This window comes from Magnolia sinica, chromosome 1, assembly GCF_029962835.1.
Source record: "Magnolia sinica isolate HGM2019 chromosome 1, MsV1, whole genome shotgun sequence".
Classification (NCBI taxonomy): domain Eukaryota; kingdom Viridiplantae; phylum Streptophyta; class Magnoliopsida; order Magnoliales; family Magnoliaceae; genus Magnolia; species Magnolia sinica.
In genome coordinates, this window is record NC_080573.1 from 126,371,140 (window position 1) to 126,388,297 (window position 17,158).

The window sequence follows — 17,158 nt, forward strand, 5'->3', positions numbered from 1 at the left end:
AGCTTGTCTAATCTTGCACAAACTGCTTGTGGACATTTAAATAGCAACATAAAGCAAAGCGGCATGTTGGAGAAAGCCGTTTTGATGAGAGTTAATCGCCCCCTGAGGAAAGATATCGGCCTTTCCACTTGGATAACTTGCCCTCTATCCTCTTTATAAGACTATAACCCTATCCCCGGCTTCCCGATACATGGGAAGACCCAAAAATGTAGAAGGAAAGGAGCCGACCTTACAACCAAAGGCCCCCGAAAGAACATACGACTCTTCCTTGGACAAATGGATCCCCAACATTTCACTCTTACCCACATTGATTTTCAACCCCGAGATTGCTTCAAAACAAATGACCACCTTCCGAAGGTCTTTAACCATATTTGGATTCGCATCACAAAAAATGATAGTATCATCGGCAAACTGAACATGTGACATCTGATCCCTTGAGGCAACCACTCTAAAACCTGAAATCAAACCCGACTCTTGATTTTTGGCAAGAACACAACTGAAAGCTTCCGCTACTATGAGGAAAAGATACGAAGATAGCAGATCACCCTAATGAAAGCCCCTAGACAACTTGAAAAAGCCTTTTGGGACCCATTCACAAGAACCGAGGAGGGAGAGCTAATGCGCAACTTTATCCATCTTTTCCATTTAGGACCACATCCCATTCTGCCCAACATACAATTCAGAAAATCCCAATCAATATGGTCGTAGGCCTTTTCCACATCAAGCTTACACACCACCCCCAACTTTTTATCCTTAAATCGAGAATCAATGCATTCATGCGCAGTAAGAGTACTATCCATAATTTGCCTTCCTCCTATAAAGGCCCCTCGGTTAGGGGAAATAATGTTACCCAATGCATTTCTAAGCCTTGTGGCAAGCATCTTCGCTAAGATTTTGTATAGACTGCCAATTAGGCTAATCGGTCGAAAATCTTTTAATATTTCCTCACCGTCAACTTTGAGGATGAGGGCAATAAATGAGGCACCCAGTTGATGAGAGAGTTTCTTGGTCCAAGAACTCCTTGACAAACTCAATCACATCCTCTTTATCTACTTTCCAGAATACCTGAAAAAAGGCAAGGGGGAAGCCGTCGGGTCCTAGGGCTTTATCCCGACCTGAAGCAAAGACAACTAATTTAATTTCTTCTTCCGAAAAAGGATGCGCCAACTGCTCATTCGCCGTAGGAGGAATACAATCAGAATGAAAGAAATCCAATCTTGGCCTCACCCACTATTCTTTATTCAGCAAATCCTGGTAAAAGGCAACAATGGTGTCATATACTTGCCCTTTCTTCTCCATTCTTGCTCCGTTTACGACCAAGGAACTAATCCGATTGATATGTGCTCTAGCCGATGCTATCCCCTGGACGGAATTCGAAGTTTTGTTGCCTTCTTTGAGCCACAAGGCCCTGGACCTTTTTTCCATTTAATTTCTTCTTCTTTCAGAATTTTAGAATGTTCCTTCATTAGAGACACTCTTCTCTCTTTATCTTTAGTGGATAGAATTTCATTATGCTCAAGGTCCAAGGCAGGGTGTTCCGTATCCGTTATGATATGCCCGTAACGGCCGATACGTAATGCTAACGGCCGTCACCGTTACGCATTACGGGGTCGTAACAGTCACCCCCTCTTTTTTGTGCCCGTAACGGCCGTTACGGTACCATAACGACTGTTACAGGCCTAAAGAAAATAGGAAAAAATGAAAAAAAAAAAAAAAAAACTTACATACCTTTTTTTTCCTTTTCTTTTCTTCTTCTCGAGCTGCTGCGGCTGCAGCCCTTCTTCTTCTTCTTCTTCTTCTTCTTCTTCTTCTTCTTCTCTCTCTCTCTCTCCCTCTTTTCTTTTCGGTTTCCCTTTCTCTCTCTTCTTTTCATTTTGGGTCTCGGAAAAAGAATGGACTGATAGCCACGCACTTCAAATTTATTTTTAAAAATGCTCCGCGGTGCACACTGCTAGTGCGCTTGCACTGTTTTGTTACATGGGCCCCAGCTTGATTTATGTGTAGTATATCCATGCCGTCCACTATAATGTTTATTTTCCTTCGAACCCGTTGATAAGGTCACAAATAGTAGCTTGATCCAAATATATATATATATATATATATATATATATATATATATATATATATATATCTTAAGAAATTTTTAATGGTGGCAATTAAACCCTTATTTTGTGGTTCACCATAAGATTTGGATCAGCCTCATTTTTTGGACCATGCCCTAAAATAAGTTGGCAAAAAGGATGGACCACATGGATATACAACAAATGCATTGAGGTGGGCCCCAATTTTAAAGGGGTACTCACTAGTGGTCCACCAAAGATTTAGATCTACCTGAATTTTTAGACCATGCCTTAAAATGAGTTGGCAAAACAAGTTGATGGCATTGATATACAAATACATCGAGGTGGCCCACCTGGCCCACTAGTGGTCCACCTGAGATCTGGATTTACCTTATTTTTTCCAATGACCTTAAATGAGTTGCCAAAACGGATGGATGACGTGGATATATAATACATAATCGAGTGGACCCCAGTACATGGCCCTAAAAATTTATACATGACGTATATATTAACTCAAAATTAACCAACTAAATTTTGGGACCATTGTTGCTAAGTCACAATCCCAAAATTAAATAACTCCTACAATTTTCATCATTAGTTTGCAGACACTTGGTTTTTGAAATAAGACCATTTGATATTTTTCATTTTTCACCGTCCAATAAATGTCCACCAATCCATTAGTGGGATAAGTGCCAATAGATTGCATTAATTTGAGGCTAATTTGGGGCATCAAATGGTCCCCAAAGCAGCCCTGAATCGACAACAATATTTACCTTAATTTAATTTTAATTTTTTAAAAAGATTTATAGGGAAAAATGATATTAAATTGTTAGGTATATGAATTACATAACAGGATACAAAAGTCCCTAAACTCTATATATTGAAATAAAATGCATGTGAGTCACGAAGTATGCAATGCACTAGCACTATAAATAAACGGAAAACTTGAAAATATAAGATGTTTTGGTATTACATTCATTATAGTAAATTTATATAGATATTATATAGTTAGAAAACTAAATATAAAAGGTTTGCAATTAATTTCAGGTTGTCAGGTTCATAAATCCATCAGACAACTCGATATAGCATTCTCACCAAAGAGTGGACCATTACACTACCATAAACATGTTCCAAATTATAAATGAATGCATATTTGGAATATTTAGAATATTCTAGATTTAATGGATATTTTTTCATAATTTTTGGACAAAAAATAAAAAATTACACCGTTACACACCCCGTATCCGTATAGGTAACGGGGGGCACCGTTTTGCCCACCAATAACAATACCGAATACCTTGGTCCAGGGTGTGAATATTATCTAATAAATCAGATAGCTCACTTTCTCTTGCCCCCAAAACCTCTCTTTTCCACACCTTAAGCTTTTCTTTAATTAGCTTTAGTTTACTGTGTAATCTTAGCCCTACCAGTCCCTCGACTTCAATGGATTGCCACCATTGTTCCACCATGCCATAGAACCCTTTAGCTTTTAGCCAACTCAATTCAAACCTAAAAGGTTTTGGTCACCAGCTATCAGTCTCAACCTGAAGAAGAATAGGCTTGTGATCTGATGTCGGTTTAGGCAGCGCCTTCGACTGAGCCAAAGGAAACTTCTCCAACCAATCAGGAGCCATGAAAAAGTGATCCAGACCTGAGAAAATAGGAGTACTATGCCCATTCGATCATGTAAACTTGGCCCCTGGCATTCAAATATCAACTCACTTAAACCTCTGGATCCATGCATTAAAATCCCCCATACTTCTGGTTTGACGAGTCCCCTGAGACTTCTCAAAAGGAAACCACATAACGTTAAAGTCCTCCTCCCCCTTGCACTAGGGCAACCGCCATCTTGCAGGGATATAGATAACTCTTCCCATAAAGAATCTCTATGCTTAGCACGACACGACCCATAGACATACGAAAAAGTCCATCTCAACCCTAAAGGTAAATCAACAAAAACTGCCGACACAGAATACTCTCCTACTCAATTGTCTGTTATTGATGTAGGACACGAAATTCAAATATGATGTGTGAGATTTCAGGCTTTAGATCACGTTAGTTCAGAAACAATTACACAAATTTCATATCCCACATGAAAGTCCAAACATTCAATTAAGGGGAATCTGTGCGGGTCCAGGCCTACACATGTTAGGGCTGGATTAATAAAAATTATGAACCAAACAATACTCAAAGATAAGAAATAATCATCCACACATGCACAGTAATCAGTCCCTAATCCAAGGGATTCACTAATTTCAACTCAAGGAACCCTAGGGTGAAAAAAGGGCATATAAATTAAGGGTAATGCAATCTAGGGTTAGGGTTTATGAAAATATGTATGAAAATGGGAAAATAAGAGAAAACCTGAACCGGGAGACAATTCCCGTGAGCGGATAGCGGGCCAGGGCCTGGCACACGTGCGCACTAGCTTAGCCGCATGTGCGAGCGGGTCCCACACCCAGAAACCGATTCTTTGGCCCTGATCGGCCAAGGGTGGGCTCCAAACCCCCAAAGTTTCAGGGTGATCTGAGCTACAGGCTGTGCGCGGTGCTCTGCTGAAGTTTCAGCCCTCTTGCAGGCCCAGATTCTAGAAACTGGCTGTAGGGAGAAGATTCGCTGCAAAATTGATGGATTTGAGGCGAGGATAGCTGTAGAAGGTGAGATATATCGATGGAAGAAGGTAGGGGCGGATGGGGATAGATGCGGCTTCGCACCATGGTAGTTAGCCCTTCGAAAAGAGAGGGGTTCGCACCCACTTGAATTTTTCCACAACTCGGAAACTCAGAGAGTAGAAAAAAACTTGCAGGAATTTTTATTAAACTTCAATGAATCAAAAGAACTACAAGGGGTGCCTATTTTTTGAGAAAACCTTATACCCCAAAACTTGCGCCATGTGCGCAACCTATTACTTGGCGATGAAGTAAACTAAAATAAAAACTAATCAAAGAAATCTAAAGCATTCATGATGTTCTAAATAATATAAATAAGCAAAACCTAAAGTATGAACTTAATCTGACTAGTGGGCCATGATCATGAGATCCCATGATGGGCTTTTCGTGACTATCGAGTCCACTCTTTTGAATCAAAACTTCGTTTTCTAACTAGGAGGCCCTCTCTGGACGTCGTCATCGAGCCAGATTGACGGCGGGGCCTTCCTTCTCCTTCCGTACGTGCGTAGGGGGCGGCGTGCACGTGCGATGTCCCCATCAGTTATCTTCAAGCTGCCAGAGATAATAATCCCCCCTGAAGAGCCCACAACATATTTGCAAATGACGTCCTTTGACTTCAACCCCTCATAAAGAATCCAACAAAGACTTACCGTTTTAACTCTTAAAGAGATAATCTAAGGCTTGATTTAATCTCACACTGCCTTGACCTGCGTTCGTTTATCGATGGTACCCAATCCCCCCTAACATTCCACAAAAGCAAGGTATTGTGTATTGGTAATGGTGGCCGTAACAGTCACCACCATTACTGATACAGGTATCAATCGTAATAACTGATACAGGAGCGTAATGACCATTACAACCCCCATAATGGTTCAAAAAAGATTTTTGCCCAATAAATTCGGGAAAAAAATATAGAAATTTTAGAATAATGTAAATATTCCAAATCTATATTCACTTTTGTTTTGAACATGTTTATGGTAACGTAACGGTCCACTTTTTGGTGAGCGTTGTGTATTTGGTTGTCTGGTGAATTTATGAACATGGTTATGTGTCTCTAATGTTTACACATCACAATCGAGCATTAGAATTAGAAAATGGGAAAAAATGCATGTATACCACTTTCTTCGTTTTCTTTCTTTCTTTCTTTTATTTATTTATTTATTTATTTATTTTTTATTTTTTTAATGGCCCTTAGAGCTTCTATTCGTCCAAATCACTTCAATCTAATATTTTAATCCTAAAAACTATAGTACGAGGTGGTCGAAATCTGTTGTAGAATGATGTAGGAAAGTTTTTGGAATGAGAAAAGTGAAAAAAATAAGGAAAAAATTATTTACATAGAATAAAGAAGTTGTCACTTTTCAACCGTTATGCCTCGTAACGGCCGTTACGACCCCTGTATCGGCCGATACTGTCCAAAAAAAATAAAAATACCCCGTTTCACCTTGCATAAGACCGTTACCTATACATATTGGCATTTACGGCCGTATTGTAACAGATACGGAACACATCGTTGTCGCTCTCATGGGAAGACATACCAATCTTTTTTCCCACCCTGTTCATAATGTCCTTGGTCCAATCCAGCTCATCCTCAGACCATAGATTGCTAGCAAAAATTCCACATCCCGATGAGATCTCTTGCCTTCAACAACAAGTGGAAGCTCCTCCCTTCCTGTTGTTACTTGGAGAGGTGTCACGTCCAGAGTTTCCATCCCATCTCCCAATATCATTGCAGATTCTCCATATGCGTTGTCTCTAGAAGGGGCAATGGCTAGGGCTCTAGACTCCCCTAAAAGATCAGCTTCTAAAGCGCCACCCTCGCATAACTCATCTTTCTTCTCCAGACAAACACCCACACTCATTTGCTCGTGCTTTCAGGAACAATCGTCTTTGTTATCTCCCTTAAGGGACAAGGGCGAGGGCACAAGGAAATCTCTTTTAAGGAGGATGGCTCTCGGACCCCCTTCTGTTGTAAGAAAGGATAAAACGTCTGTGAGGAGAAGAGAAAGCCGAATCAGGGTTCAAGTCATTCGATACACGTGTTTGAGCTTGCTCACTTGCCATAGCTAATGCGAGTGTGGTGGAGACTTGAAGATCTGCTCCTTTGGAAGCATGTGTGGCCTCAATATCTCCTATGCCCGTACAATTTTAGCACGAGTCAAGAATAAGAGCAATGCATCTGATACTACGATCAATAGGGGCGACACGTGTCGCTATTAGAGGCTCTACTAGGGGCAGTCCCTGGCTTGAAACTTCTTGAATAGGTTTGTTAGAGCCATGCGTCACCGTGGGATGCAATCCGTGATAAGCTCATTTCCAAGCCTGGTTTGAAGCTATAGCCCCAAATCCCGAGCCTGTAAGGAAGCTACACCACTTAGCCGAACATCGCAGCGATCCCGAACTGCGTCCGAACTTAGGGCTTCAGAATCTTCAACCACACGGGTGGGTCTCTACATCGTGTGCAAGCCCTCTCTTGACTCCACGTAGCTAACTAGCAGCAAACACTGCCTTGACCGTGCTCCCCTAGAGCACCTAGCCTCTTCCAAGGGCCCAGAACCCTTTAGGTGGCCACCTGCAAATCCATCTAACTACATCTCGTCACCCTATCGAGTGGTTCTCCACCAACACGCCCAACTTGTACTCCTTTTTCCTCGGTAGCCTGTGGAGGTCGAATCGTGCTAGAGAATTTCCCGTCACTTTCAGAGCTCCCTCCAACAGAAAGGCTCTCCCCAAACAGCCTCCCTCTCCACCTTCAAAGGTAGGCAAATTTCCCCAATCTAGAGCTTGACCATTTTAGGAGCATCAAGGCCTCTCCTTCTTCTGATACAAAGACGGGCCGAGCTTATATCTTCACCTGATTTAGTTGCTTCATCAATGGTGAGGACCTATCCAATGCACTCCCCAATGGTATTGATAATCTCCCTGTTCCACAACTCCTAAGGGATACTCCAAACAAGATACTACCCTAAGACTGAGCCGAGAATCGAACTATTCTCCCATTTGCTCATATAGAGAGGACATGACTATCGTTAAATCTCTTGCTAGCTTCCACCAATAGATCCATATTTGTACCCGATTTGACTGAAATCCAGAGCTCATTACTCCTCATAGGTTTTATTCGGTAATCCCATTCTTCTAGATGGCAACAAGCCTTCAACTAGAGCTGCGCCTAATGTAGGATAGCTCCTTTGGTAAGTACTACAATCGGCGACTGTGGATGCACCTTCGCGTTGTCCGCCGCCATCAGGTCAACATGAACCTCCATCCCAAGTGGTGTCTCTTTCTTCCAAACCTAGCTTCACCGAGGGATTTCCGCCACCTCTCCGTGCTTCATGACCGAATCCCAGACAGGCCCCTAGCACACCCCCCTTTGAGGGCTTCTTCGAAGCTTCTTGGATTTACTTCCTCTGGAACAAATTGCCTTACATTACCACAGTGATTGGACTCCCCATCAGAGCCCCTACCCTGACCTTTTCTCCATCCCTTTTGACTCCACCTCCCTATTCACTACGCCCGGGCCAAACCTGGCTAGCTGCACCTGAAGTTTCCTACCACCAAAGCTTTCTTCATGGAGCATCTCTATCGCCCTACCCACCCCTTCTATTCTCATACAGACAAAGGCAAATCCCCTTGGGTCACTAGAGTCCCTAAACCATGGAATCACCACATCGTCAACCCTTTGGATACCCACTCGAAATTAACGGGGAGCCAGCCATCTGGGTACCCCATCACAAAAAGGGTTAGAAGTTCCTCAAAGGAGTTTGCCACCCTGCTGCTTCTTCCTGTTGCTGGTGCTTTCTTCCTCCCTACTCGCATCCATCCTTCCTCATGGACCTACGATGCTGCTACCTTATCCAAACGAAGGTATCTGCTCCCTTCTACCCCTTAACCTCTCGATTTTCCTTTCTCAACAGTCTCGTTTGGAGCTTGAGATACCCCTGCCAATTGGTCATTCGCAATCAAATGATGCTGCAGATGGTCGCTTCTCCCTTCCGGCTCACCAGAGTCAATTGATGCAAATGAAGCCCCTAAAGAGACCCTCCTGCCATGGAGAGACTCCTCCATTGCCTGTTTCCCTTCCCTCACAAGACTTTTGCTTTCAGAATGCATGTCTTTTGATGATCCAAATTCATTCATCCCAACAAGCATGATGAAAATTTAAATAATACTAATGAGTAATGAGGCAGTAAATGTGGAGTATGGTGATTGTTGCAACCAGGCATTAATGTTGATAATTCATCCACTATATGCAGGACATACATATAAGTTAAATTCACCATTCCTTTTGGGCCTTCTCCTTGGCCCTTGTAGAGCCTTCAACTTGAACCAACTCACTCTTTCTAACTAATGTAATTCTGGATCTCCATTGCACATGGCCTTGTAGATGAGTTAAATTCACCATTCATCCACTATATGAAGGACATACGGATAAGTTAAATTCATCATTCCTTTGGGCCTTCCCCTTTGCCCTTTTAGAGCCTTCAACTTGAACCAACTCACTCCTAACTGGTGCAATTCTAGATCTCCACTGCACATGACCAAGCTATCTGTCTACTTTCCTTTATGTTATTACTTATTGGTGCTACTCCCAAATTTCTTTGAATGCATTCATTTCTAATTCTATCCTTCCTTGTCTTGCCACTTATCCATATCAACATTCTCATGTCAACAGTCAACTACAACATCCTAGGAACATGTTGTTCCTTCAGGCCAATTCACTCAACAGGCTGATAAGACAAGTATGGGAAAAGGTACTAGGAGGAAAGTGGATGGTTTGTATACAAAGTGCATATGTGGCTGACCTAATGAGTAGTAGACCATCTTAAATGCCCATGGCATATTCACGGGCCCCATCTGATAAGTAGACTTTCTTTCCAACATTCTGTCTGATAAAGCATGGCTAGTCTTATAGAGGTCCTATAAAATCTCCCTTTTAGTTTGATTGGTACGTGCTCTAGAAGCACGTCCCCACTTCGTCCTCCCAGCTCTAATTCTATGAGCAACATCCTTCTCAATCTCTCTGTTCTCCTGGTTCATGAACTCAAGATACCGAAAATGGTCATTTTGGGTATTTCTTGGTTAGCAATCTTAACTAATTCCTTTTATCAACTCCTATTATTACTAAAATTGCATTCCATGTACTTTGTTTTGGCCCGACTGATTTAAAACCTTTAGATTCTAAAGCATCCCACCATAATCTAGCCAATGTGACAATTATTGTCGAGATTTTGAAAATCTTGTGATGTTCTTGTGAAAAATTAATAAAACAACATTATTGTGATAATGTAGCAAGATTTTCAAAATATTGTCCGTTTTCAAAATTTGCCAATTTTATTGCAGAAATATCCCAAACCAATGCAAAAAATTATTTAATTTTAATAAAATCATTAATAATTATCTATTTGAAATTAAAAAATATTTATTTATGATAACTACTTTTAAATTTCTAATTTTAGCAAGATTTTCTCGATAATGTCCTGAGAAAAACCTAAAATTTTGAAAATCTCCCAAAAAATTCCCGTACTGAGAAATTCCTGAGAGTGAGATTTGTCATTATGATTCTAGCCTTGTGTTACCCAATCCCTCATCTTGTAAATCAAAATGATGCTCTCTGCAAACAACATATGCCATGAGATCTATAAATGCATCGTAAACTCGCCCATAACAAACGCAAAAAGATTTAGGCTAAATGCCAAACACTGATGTAAGCCTGCATTTATTGGAAACACACTTGTTTCTCCAACAAACATTTGTTACCACTCTCTCATACACATCTTTTATCATGTCAATACGTCCTTTTGAGACTCGGTTCTTTCCCAACCCCCACCGTATTATCTCTCCAGGGACCCTATTGTATGCTTTCTCTAATTCAATAATGACCATGTGAAGATTCTTCTCCTCCCTATGTTTATTCATCAGCTGTGTCAGTTAATTTAGTCCGTCCAATTTATGAGTCCCATTTTGGATAGAGCATATCCTGATAATGACAATGATCTAATGATCCTAACCATCTGATTTCACACCTTGATTTTGGATCACTTGTCATTTTCTTTTTTAGTCGTGCATTAATTGTCACCAATTGGATGAATAAGATCTTAAAGTCAGTGTGGATTTTCTGCAGGCTCCATCCACAATGGGGCCTATGATTCGGACAGTTTGGAAATCTGGATTGACATGCATGATGCATGTGTGATATGTGATGGTCGATAAGTTGCCACCATTTGATAAATGGTGGAAAACACACACCTTAATCTGGTTTGACTACCTTTTCATCACAATTAGTTGATTGTTTTATGAACATATATACTGGTACGATGTGTCGCAAGAAGTTCCAGAATAACTTTTAACTCTTATGGTTCTACTACATGTTTTCTGTATTTTATGATCACCCCATGACATCTCTGCTGGAAAGTTGCAATTTGGTGGATGTGGCACATGTAATGCGGTGGAGACTTAAGATGTGGGCACTAGTGATAAATTGTGTGGTTTGGACTGGATGACCAACTTGGCATATTCTTTCATGGTAGCTAGAATGGAAATTGAGTGGCTTACAGATTGGTTTTACTTTCCATATTTTGAAAATTTCTGCCAATTAAGCCTGCATAAAATGACGCACAAATCTGCTCCAAATTCACACTAGTTCATTCCTTTTGAGGATGATTGTCTTACAGCACAGATCTGTTTCTGCAGGTAGATGCATCGTTGATTCGTTTCATAAAAGGAAAAGGGTATGCATTTCGTTGGGAATTCTGTTTTCGCTAAGGCCATGTTTGGAATGGAGGATTACATGGTGCGGAATTGGAAAACTCAATCATTATGTAATGATTGTTTCCCATGGCACTATTCAAAATTGGATGCCATTTGCATGGTCTTGTTTGGATAGGTAGTGGGGATTCAAATTTACCCATGATGATGGCTACATTCATTTCTCAATAAATGTTTATTTATCCCAGTAAGGATGGAAATCTAAGCTTGGAATCCATGATTCGCTTCCTTCTCCAAACACGCTAGCTTGTCACTTCAAGGGAAAACCATAGAGTTTTCCAACCCTACACCATGAAATCCTCCAATACAACATGCCCTACTTTGGAATGCCTTTGCTTGTTTGTTTGAACGGTGGATGCCGGTTCTATCATGTGAGGTTTTCTCATTGCTAAAAAATTCGAATCTTATGTAGTAACTTGTATGGATTCCCTTGTAGGGGCTCAACACAGATGCAAATCGAGGAAGAGGTCGGAGTAAAAATTATTTTCCCATCTTCTAAGGAGGAGAATTCTATTGGTAAGTTATTTGAGTTTTCTATGTTAAATCATGTAAATAACTTGTATATGGTGGGAAAAAAAAAAACCTTGTGTATGGTGACATTTTGAATAATTTTTTGCTACTCAATCTCTAACAATATTGTAGAATATTGAACATATTGCAAGACCACTGAACAATCTTCTTTCTATCATTTGGATGGACTAAAGTTGCATCAAATTTTCTGTAGTTACTAGCTAGGCAAAATTTCTACAAAATTTGTTATTTACGATGTACTGTTCAAAATACCTCAAGAAGGAAATCAAGTGGAGACAGAGGTCGAGGGCGCTTTGGCTGAAGGAGGGAGATAAGAACATGCGGTTCTTTCACGACATAGCCTCAACAAGGGCCCAAACCAACAGAATTTGCTCTCTTGTAGTGGACGACTCAACACCTGAGGTTAGATCAACTCCACTTTGATAACATAACGAATGATTTAGCTGAGTGGTTGGAGAGACCTGTTTCCGGATTTGAAGTCGAAGTGGTGGATAGCTTGGGCAGAGGCAAAGCTCCCAGTCCCCACGGTTTCCCTCTTGCGTTCTTCTAAGTATTTTGGAACATGGTAAAAGTTTGCCTAGGAGGGCCTGTGAGATGCGGGGTAGCCCACAGGGAGATCTTGGTCGGTTTGCCTAGGAGGGCCTAGATAAAATGATATTCCGGTGCTTCCCCAACAGCTCTGGATGGTGTGTTGGCTAAGTACTCCCTGCATCAAGTGGTATCAGAGCGGAAGACCAGTGTTCAAGTATCCTTACCGGTGTGGGTGGATGATGCAGGTGCATCTCCACACTGGGGTGGGGGTGGCCCACAAGGTGGGGTCTGTGAGATACAAAATGGCCATGGGGTGGGTTCCACTACGGGACCTGTGATATGCAGGGTAGCCCACGGGGAGATCTTGGTCGGTTTGCTTGGGGGGTGTCCAGCCCTAGCCAATAAGGATGGAATGAAAAATAACTCTTATGTTTGAAAAAACTCTTTCAAATATGTGATTTGAGATTCTCTTGTGAAAAGAGACTATTTGGTGCGAATCCAAAGGTGTGAAGCCTAGTTATCTTTTTCATCTCTATCTTATTCTCTTCTAAAAGGTATTTTTTTTCCTCATCTCTTCTCAAATCCATTTTCTCTACCACTTTTCTTGTAATAACCCCAAATCCCTTACCATTTCCTTCAAAACCTAAATCCATCTTTTCCTAGCCATCACTCCACCAAACCCAACCCGTCATCACCTACCACACACATACGGATAGGGCCGTATGACCGTACAGTCAGCCCCTTCTCTCTGTTTTATTCCCTTTCTTCAATCCATCTTCCCATCCTATAAAACCTAGTTGAAAACCCTAATTCCCAATTTCCTACGAAACCCTAATCCCCAATTCCTTACGAAACCCTAATCCCCAATTCCCTACGAAACCCTAAATCATAAATTGTGCAAATCTGTCCATTGAATTAGAACCATACCTATGCTAACGTGAGAGTTCCAATCTCTCACTGGGCCTTAGATTTTCATGCTTATGTGGTTTATGCTTGTGTGGGCTTGTGAATTAACGTAAATCTGATTACGTGAGAGTTCCAATCTCTCATTGGGCCTTAGATTTTCATGCTTATGTGGTTTATGCTTGTGTGGGCTTGTGAATTAATGTAAATCTGATTTTTATTATCTTCTTCTTCTTCTTCTTCTTACGCATATGTGATACCAATATCCTGGAGGTGAATCAGATCTGGTAACTTGCCTTTGTCTGGTCCGTAAAAAAAAACAGAAAACACAAAAACAAGGTTCAAAGAAGGAGGAACAAAAAAGAAAAAAGAACAAAAAAGAAAAAAGAAACAAAAAACAGCACAGGTCACATCCTTCCCCTCCTGTTTTACCATTGAACATCTTTCGCAATGATAATGTCAGAGCATTAGGTTCTCCTGATTGCCAATCCTCCACCACCATTTGCCCAGTATGGCTGAATTGACCTGATTAATCAGTCTGATACCAAGGCCATCCTTCTTGGTAGGTCTGCATACATCTTTCATGCCACCAAATGGTACTTGTGTGAATCCTCCCTATCTAGCCTTGCTACCACCTTAGCTGAACATTTCAAGAGGGAACAGAGGTATATCAGTGTAAAGTGTGTTCTGCCCCTACTGCATGAATCCTGTTCCGCCATCACTCCATCAAGGACCGGACCTTCAATTAGACCATAGGTCATAAGTCTTTTTCTTACTACCTCCATGCACGTCCTTTTGGGCCTTCCCCTTGCCCTTTTAGAGCCTACCATGTGTATATTTTCACATGCGCCCATGCTCAAGATAATATAGCACTTGATAATTTTCGGAACTATATTCAGGATGAAAGCAGTGAAGGAACTGCTGAAGGTATGGAATAACAGGCCACAATTTTGAAGAATTGTTGTATTTGATCCCACTTATTCTTTTGTTGGCTTGTTCAGTTCTGGATATAAGTTGATTGCTTTTGTCCTAGATATCCTTTCCCTGTATATCATTTCCATTTAAGCTTTTTTATGCTTTAAATTCAACTAGTACATTGCATAAGAATTCAAGCTTTAAACAAAAAGGTATGCCCTGTGAATCTCTATGTTGACATTGCAATTAACAACACTGCCTGCTATATTTTCAGTCAACCCTTTAGCCTTTCGATGGCATTAATGATTAAATGTTTAACTTCCACATTTCTTGTCTCAGTCATTGAAGGCACTTCCATTGAGAATGTAACTAAAGCTTCAGAGAAAATACAAGTTGTGCTTGATGAGGTTGGTTTTTTTTAATTTTTTTTTTAATGTTAGCTTGTTACTTCACTGTTAGCCGCCCCCACTAGGGATCGATACCAAGACCTCAGTGTTGAAACGAGGTATCTTTCACTCAGTGTACCACTTGAGCTATGGATCAGGGTGCTTGATGAGGTTGGTTGCATAGTCATGTAGTTTTACAAAAGAAGCCCTATTATTTCTGATTTGGATAGAACAACTTGATTTACAACTCCAAATCAAGATTCAGGTTCTAACTTCTGTTTCAATGTCACATTTCTTCTAAAAAAATTTAGTAGTTTGCAAGATGTGTGTTGCTCAAACCACCTAGGAGGCTTTTGCTTGTGTTGCCTGTTGATTGTTGCTTCTTCATTTTCCTGGTGAAGATTATGGCCTTTACCTGTGTCTGGATTTTTCTAGTCACTTCTTGCTAGCTTGTAGACGTTTATATATCTTTTCTAGATCAATGTGTTATGCATGACAGTGGTTGATTGTGCTCGCTTCATTGTACATTGTCTGGATTTACTTCATGCATCTGCCAAGTATCATTTTTTTAATGTCTCCCTTTTTGGTTTACAGGCAATTAAAAGCCCAAAGCTTGACTACTCTCACTTCATATCTCTTCCGCTGGCTATCCACCCAGGACTGGTAGAAAAGTTAAATGCTTTTCAGAATTCCATACTGGGGAATCCCGAGTCTAGCCAAGATGCTAACCTGGACAGTGATTCAAATGAAGATAGTTCAGATAATAGAGAAGATAGGGACAAACAGTTAGCTGGAGGCCTGAGTGTTTCGGTTAACCTTAAAGTTCAAGATGATAATGAACATGTTAAAGTGAAGATAAATGATATAATTGCCACGAGTTATGCTCCCAAAGCACCAAGATCTCCTGTCTTATCTGGTATGGTAGCAAGTAATTTATGCCTTGAGTATTTTATACCTTACCTGTAATTCTTTTTAGGGGCGTGCTCCAGTGGTACCAGTAACATCGTAGACTTATACTGGTACTGCACAGACGTGAGGCCCAGTGATGTGTTCACGGAATCCAACCCGACCATATGATGCGCACCTCAAAATCAGCCTAATCCAAAACTCAAATGGTCCATGGCACTAGGAAGTAGGAAGATATTAAGGAGTGCCCACCATTGATTAGATTGGGGGGCCCACTGTGTTTTTTATATATATAATTGAGACCGTTAAGACTATCAGACCAAAATTCATGCTGTTTTGAGACTTGGGTGGGCCCCTTTGAAATTCAAGGGTGGGCATTCCATCCCAACCTGTTGCCTTTGTTGTGGCAACATTAGTTTTGTATTGGGCTGAGCTTTTGGTCCTAGGGGTTTTCTGAGGTGAAGCATCTGATAGATGGGCTGGATGGTGTGAATACATCACATGGGCCCTACATCTGCCGGTACACCATAAGCTTATGGTGGTAGTGGTACCACTGGACTGCGGACCTTCTTTTTAATGCCTTCTTTTGTTATTTCAAGAGAAACAGTGTGGGGCCTCTTCTAATGATTGGAAACTTTGTAACGTACATGTTGACAAAACCAAAAGATTTTGGAAACCCTGCAAATATTCCGATGCAGGACATGAAATTAAATATGGAATGCAAGAGATCAAGCTTGAGATTATACCAATTTTAAATAATCACAAAATTCCACATCCTACATACTATCAAACATTCAAAAAGGGGAATCTATGGGGGTCCAAGCCTACACAACTTTAGGGCTGGATCAAATAAAATTATAAGCCAAATGAGCCCAAAGGAGTGTAAGAACTATCCATTCTTGCAAAGGATTTTTTCCAACTCAAGAAATTCACTAAGTTTCAATTTAGGGGGAAATCTAGGGTTTGAAAATTGAGAATAATTGGGATTTGGGACCTTTTTAGGGTTAGGGATTTGGGTTAAGGAGTTCTTAAAGTCAAAAGAGAAGGAAATAGAAGGGAAGAGACCACTTGGGAAGGTCGCACACGCTGGACAGCCAGGGAGCCTAAACGCACGTGCGTGATAGATCGTCCGCACGTGCATGGTGCCCACAAAATTGAGAAGCGCCTCCTAGGATAGGATTGGCTAGAGATGGACAGGTTTCATACCAAGTTTCGCGTTGATCCGATGCACGGTTTGAGCGTAATACTCCGCTAAAGTTTCAGCCCCTCAAATGGGCCATAATCTAAAGATCTGTTTGTGCATTGCTGTAGGAGAAAACTTGGATACGAAAGTGGGTGAATCTGAAGGTAAAAGGGGTGTAGAGAGTGATGGATGTGGGGCGTAAGAAGATGGAGATAATTTGGAGTAGATGTGGCTTCGTACCATGGTAGTTAACCCTTCGAGGAAGGGAGGGCTTCGCACCCAATTCAATTCTTCAACTGAAAGAAAGAG

General features: G+C 41.0%; 1 protein-coding gene across 5 annotated transcripts in view; it reads left to right on the forward strand.

Moving 5' to 3' along the window:
- The window catches only part of LOC131257658 (uncharacterized), a 44,421-nt gene that overhangs the window by 17,073 nt on the left and 10,190 nt on the right, over positions 1 to 17,158 (forward strand). For all 5 annotated transcript variants that reach the window (XM_058258454.1, XM_058258462.1, XM_058258437.1 and 2 more), the window contains 4 exons: positions 11,420 to 11,457; positions 11,931 to 12,010; positions 14,714 to 14,781; positions 15,355 to 15,676. In XM_058258454.1, coding sequence (XP_058114437.1) covers positions 11,420 to 11,457; positions 11,931 to 12,010; positions 14,714 to 14,781; positions 15,355 to 15,676 — 508 coding nt within the window. The remainder of the gene's footprint in view (positions 1 to 11,419; positions 11,458 to 11,930; positions 12,011 to 14,713; positions 14,782 to 15,354; positions 15,677 to 17,158) is intronic.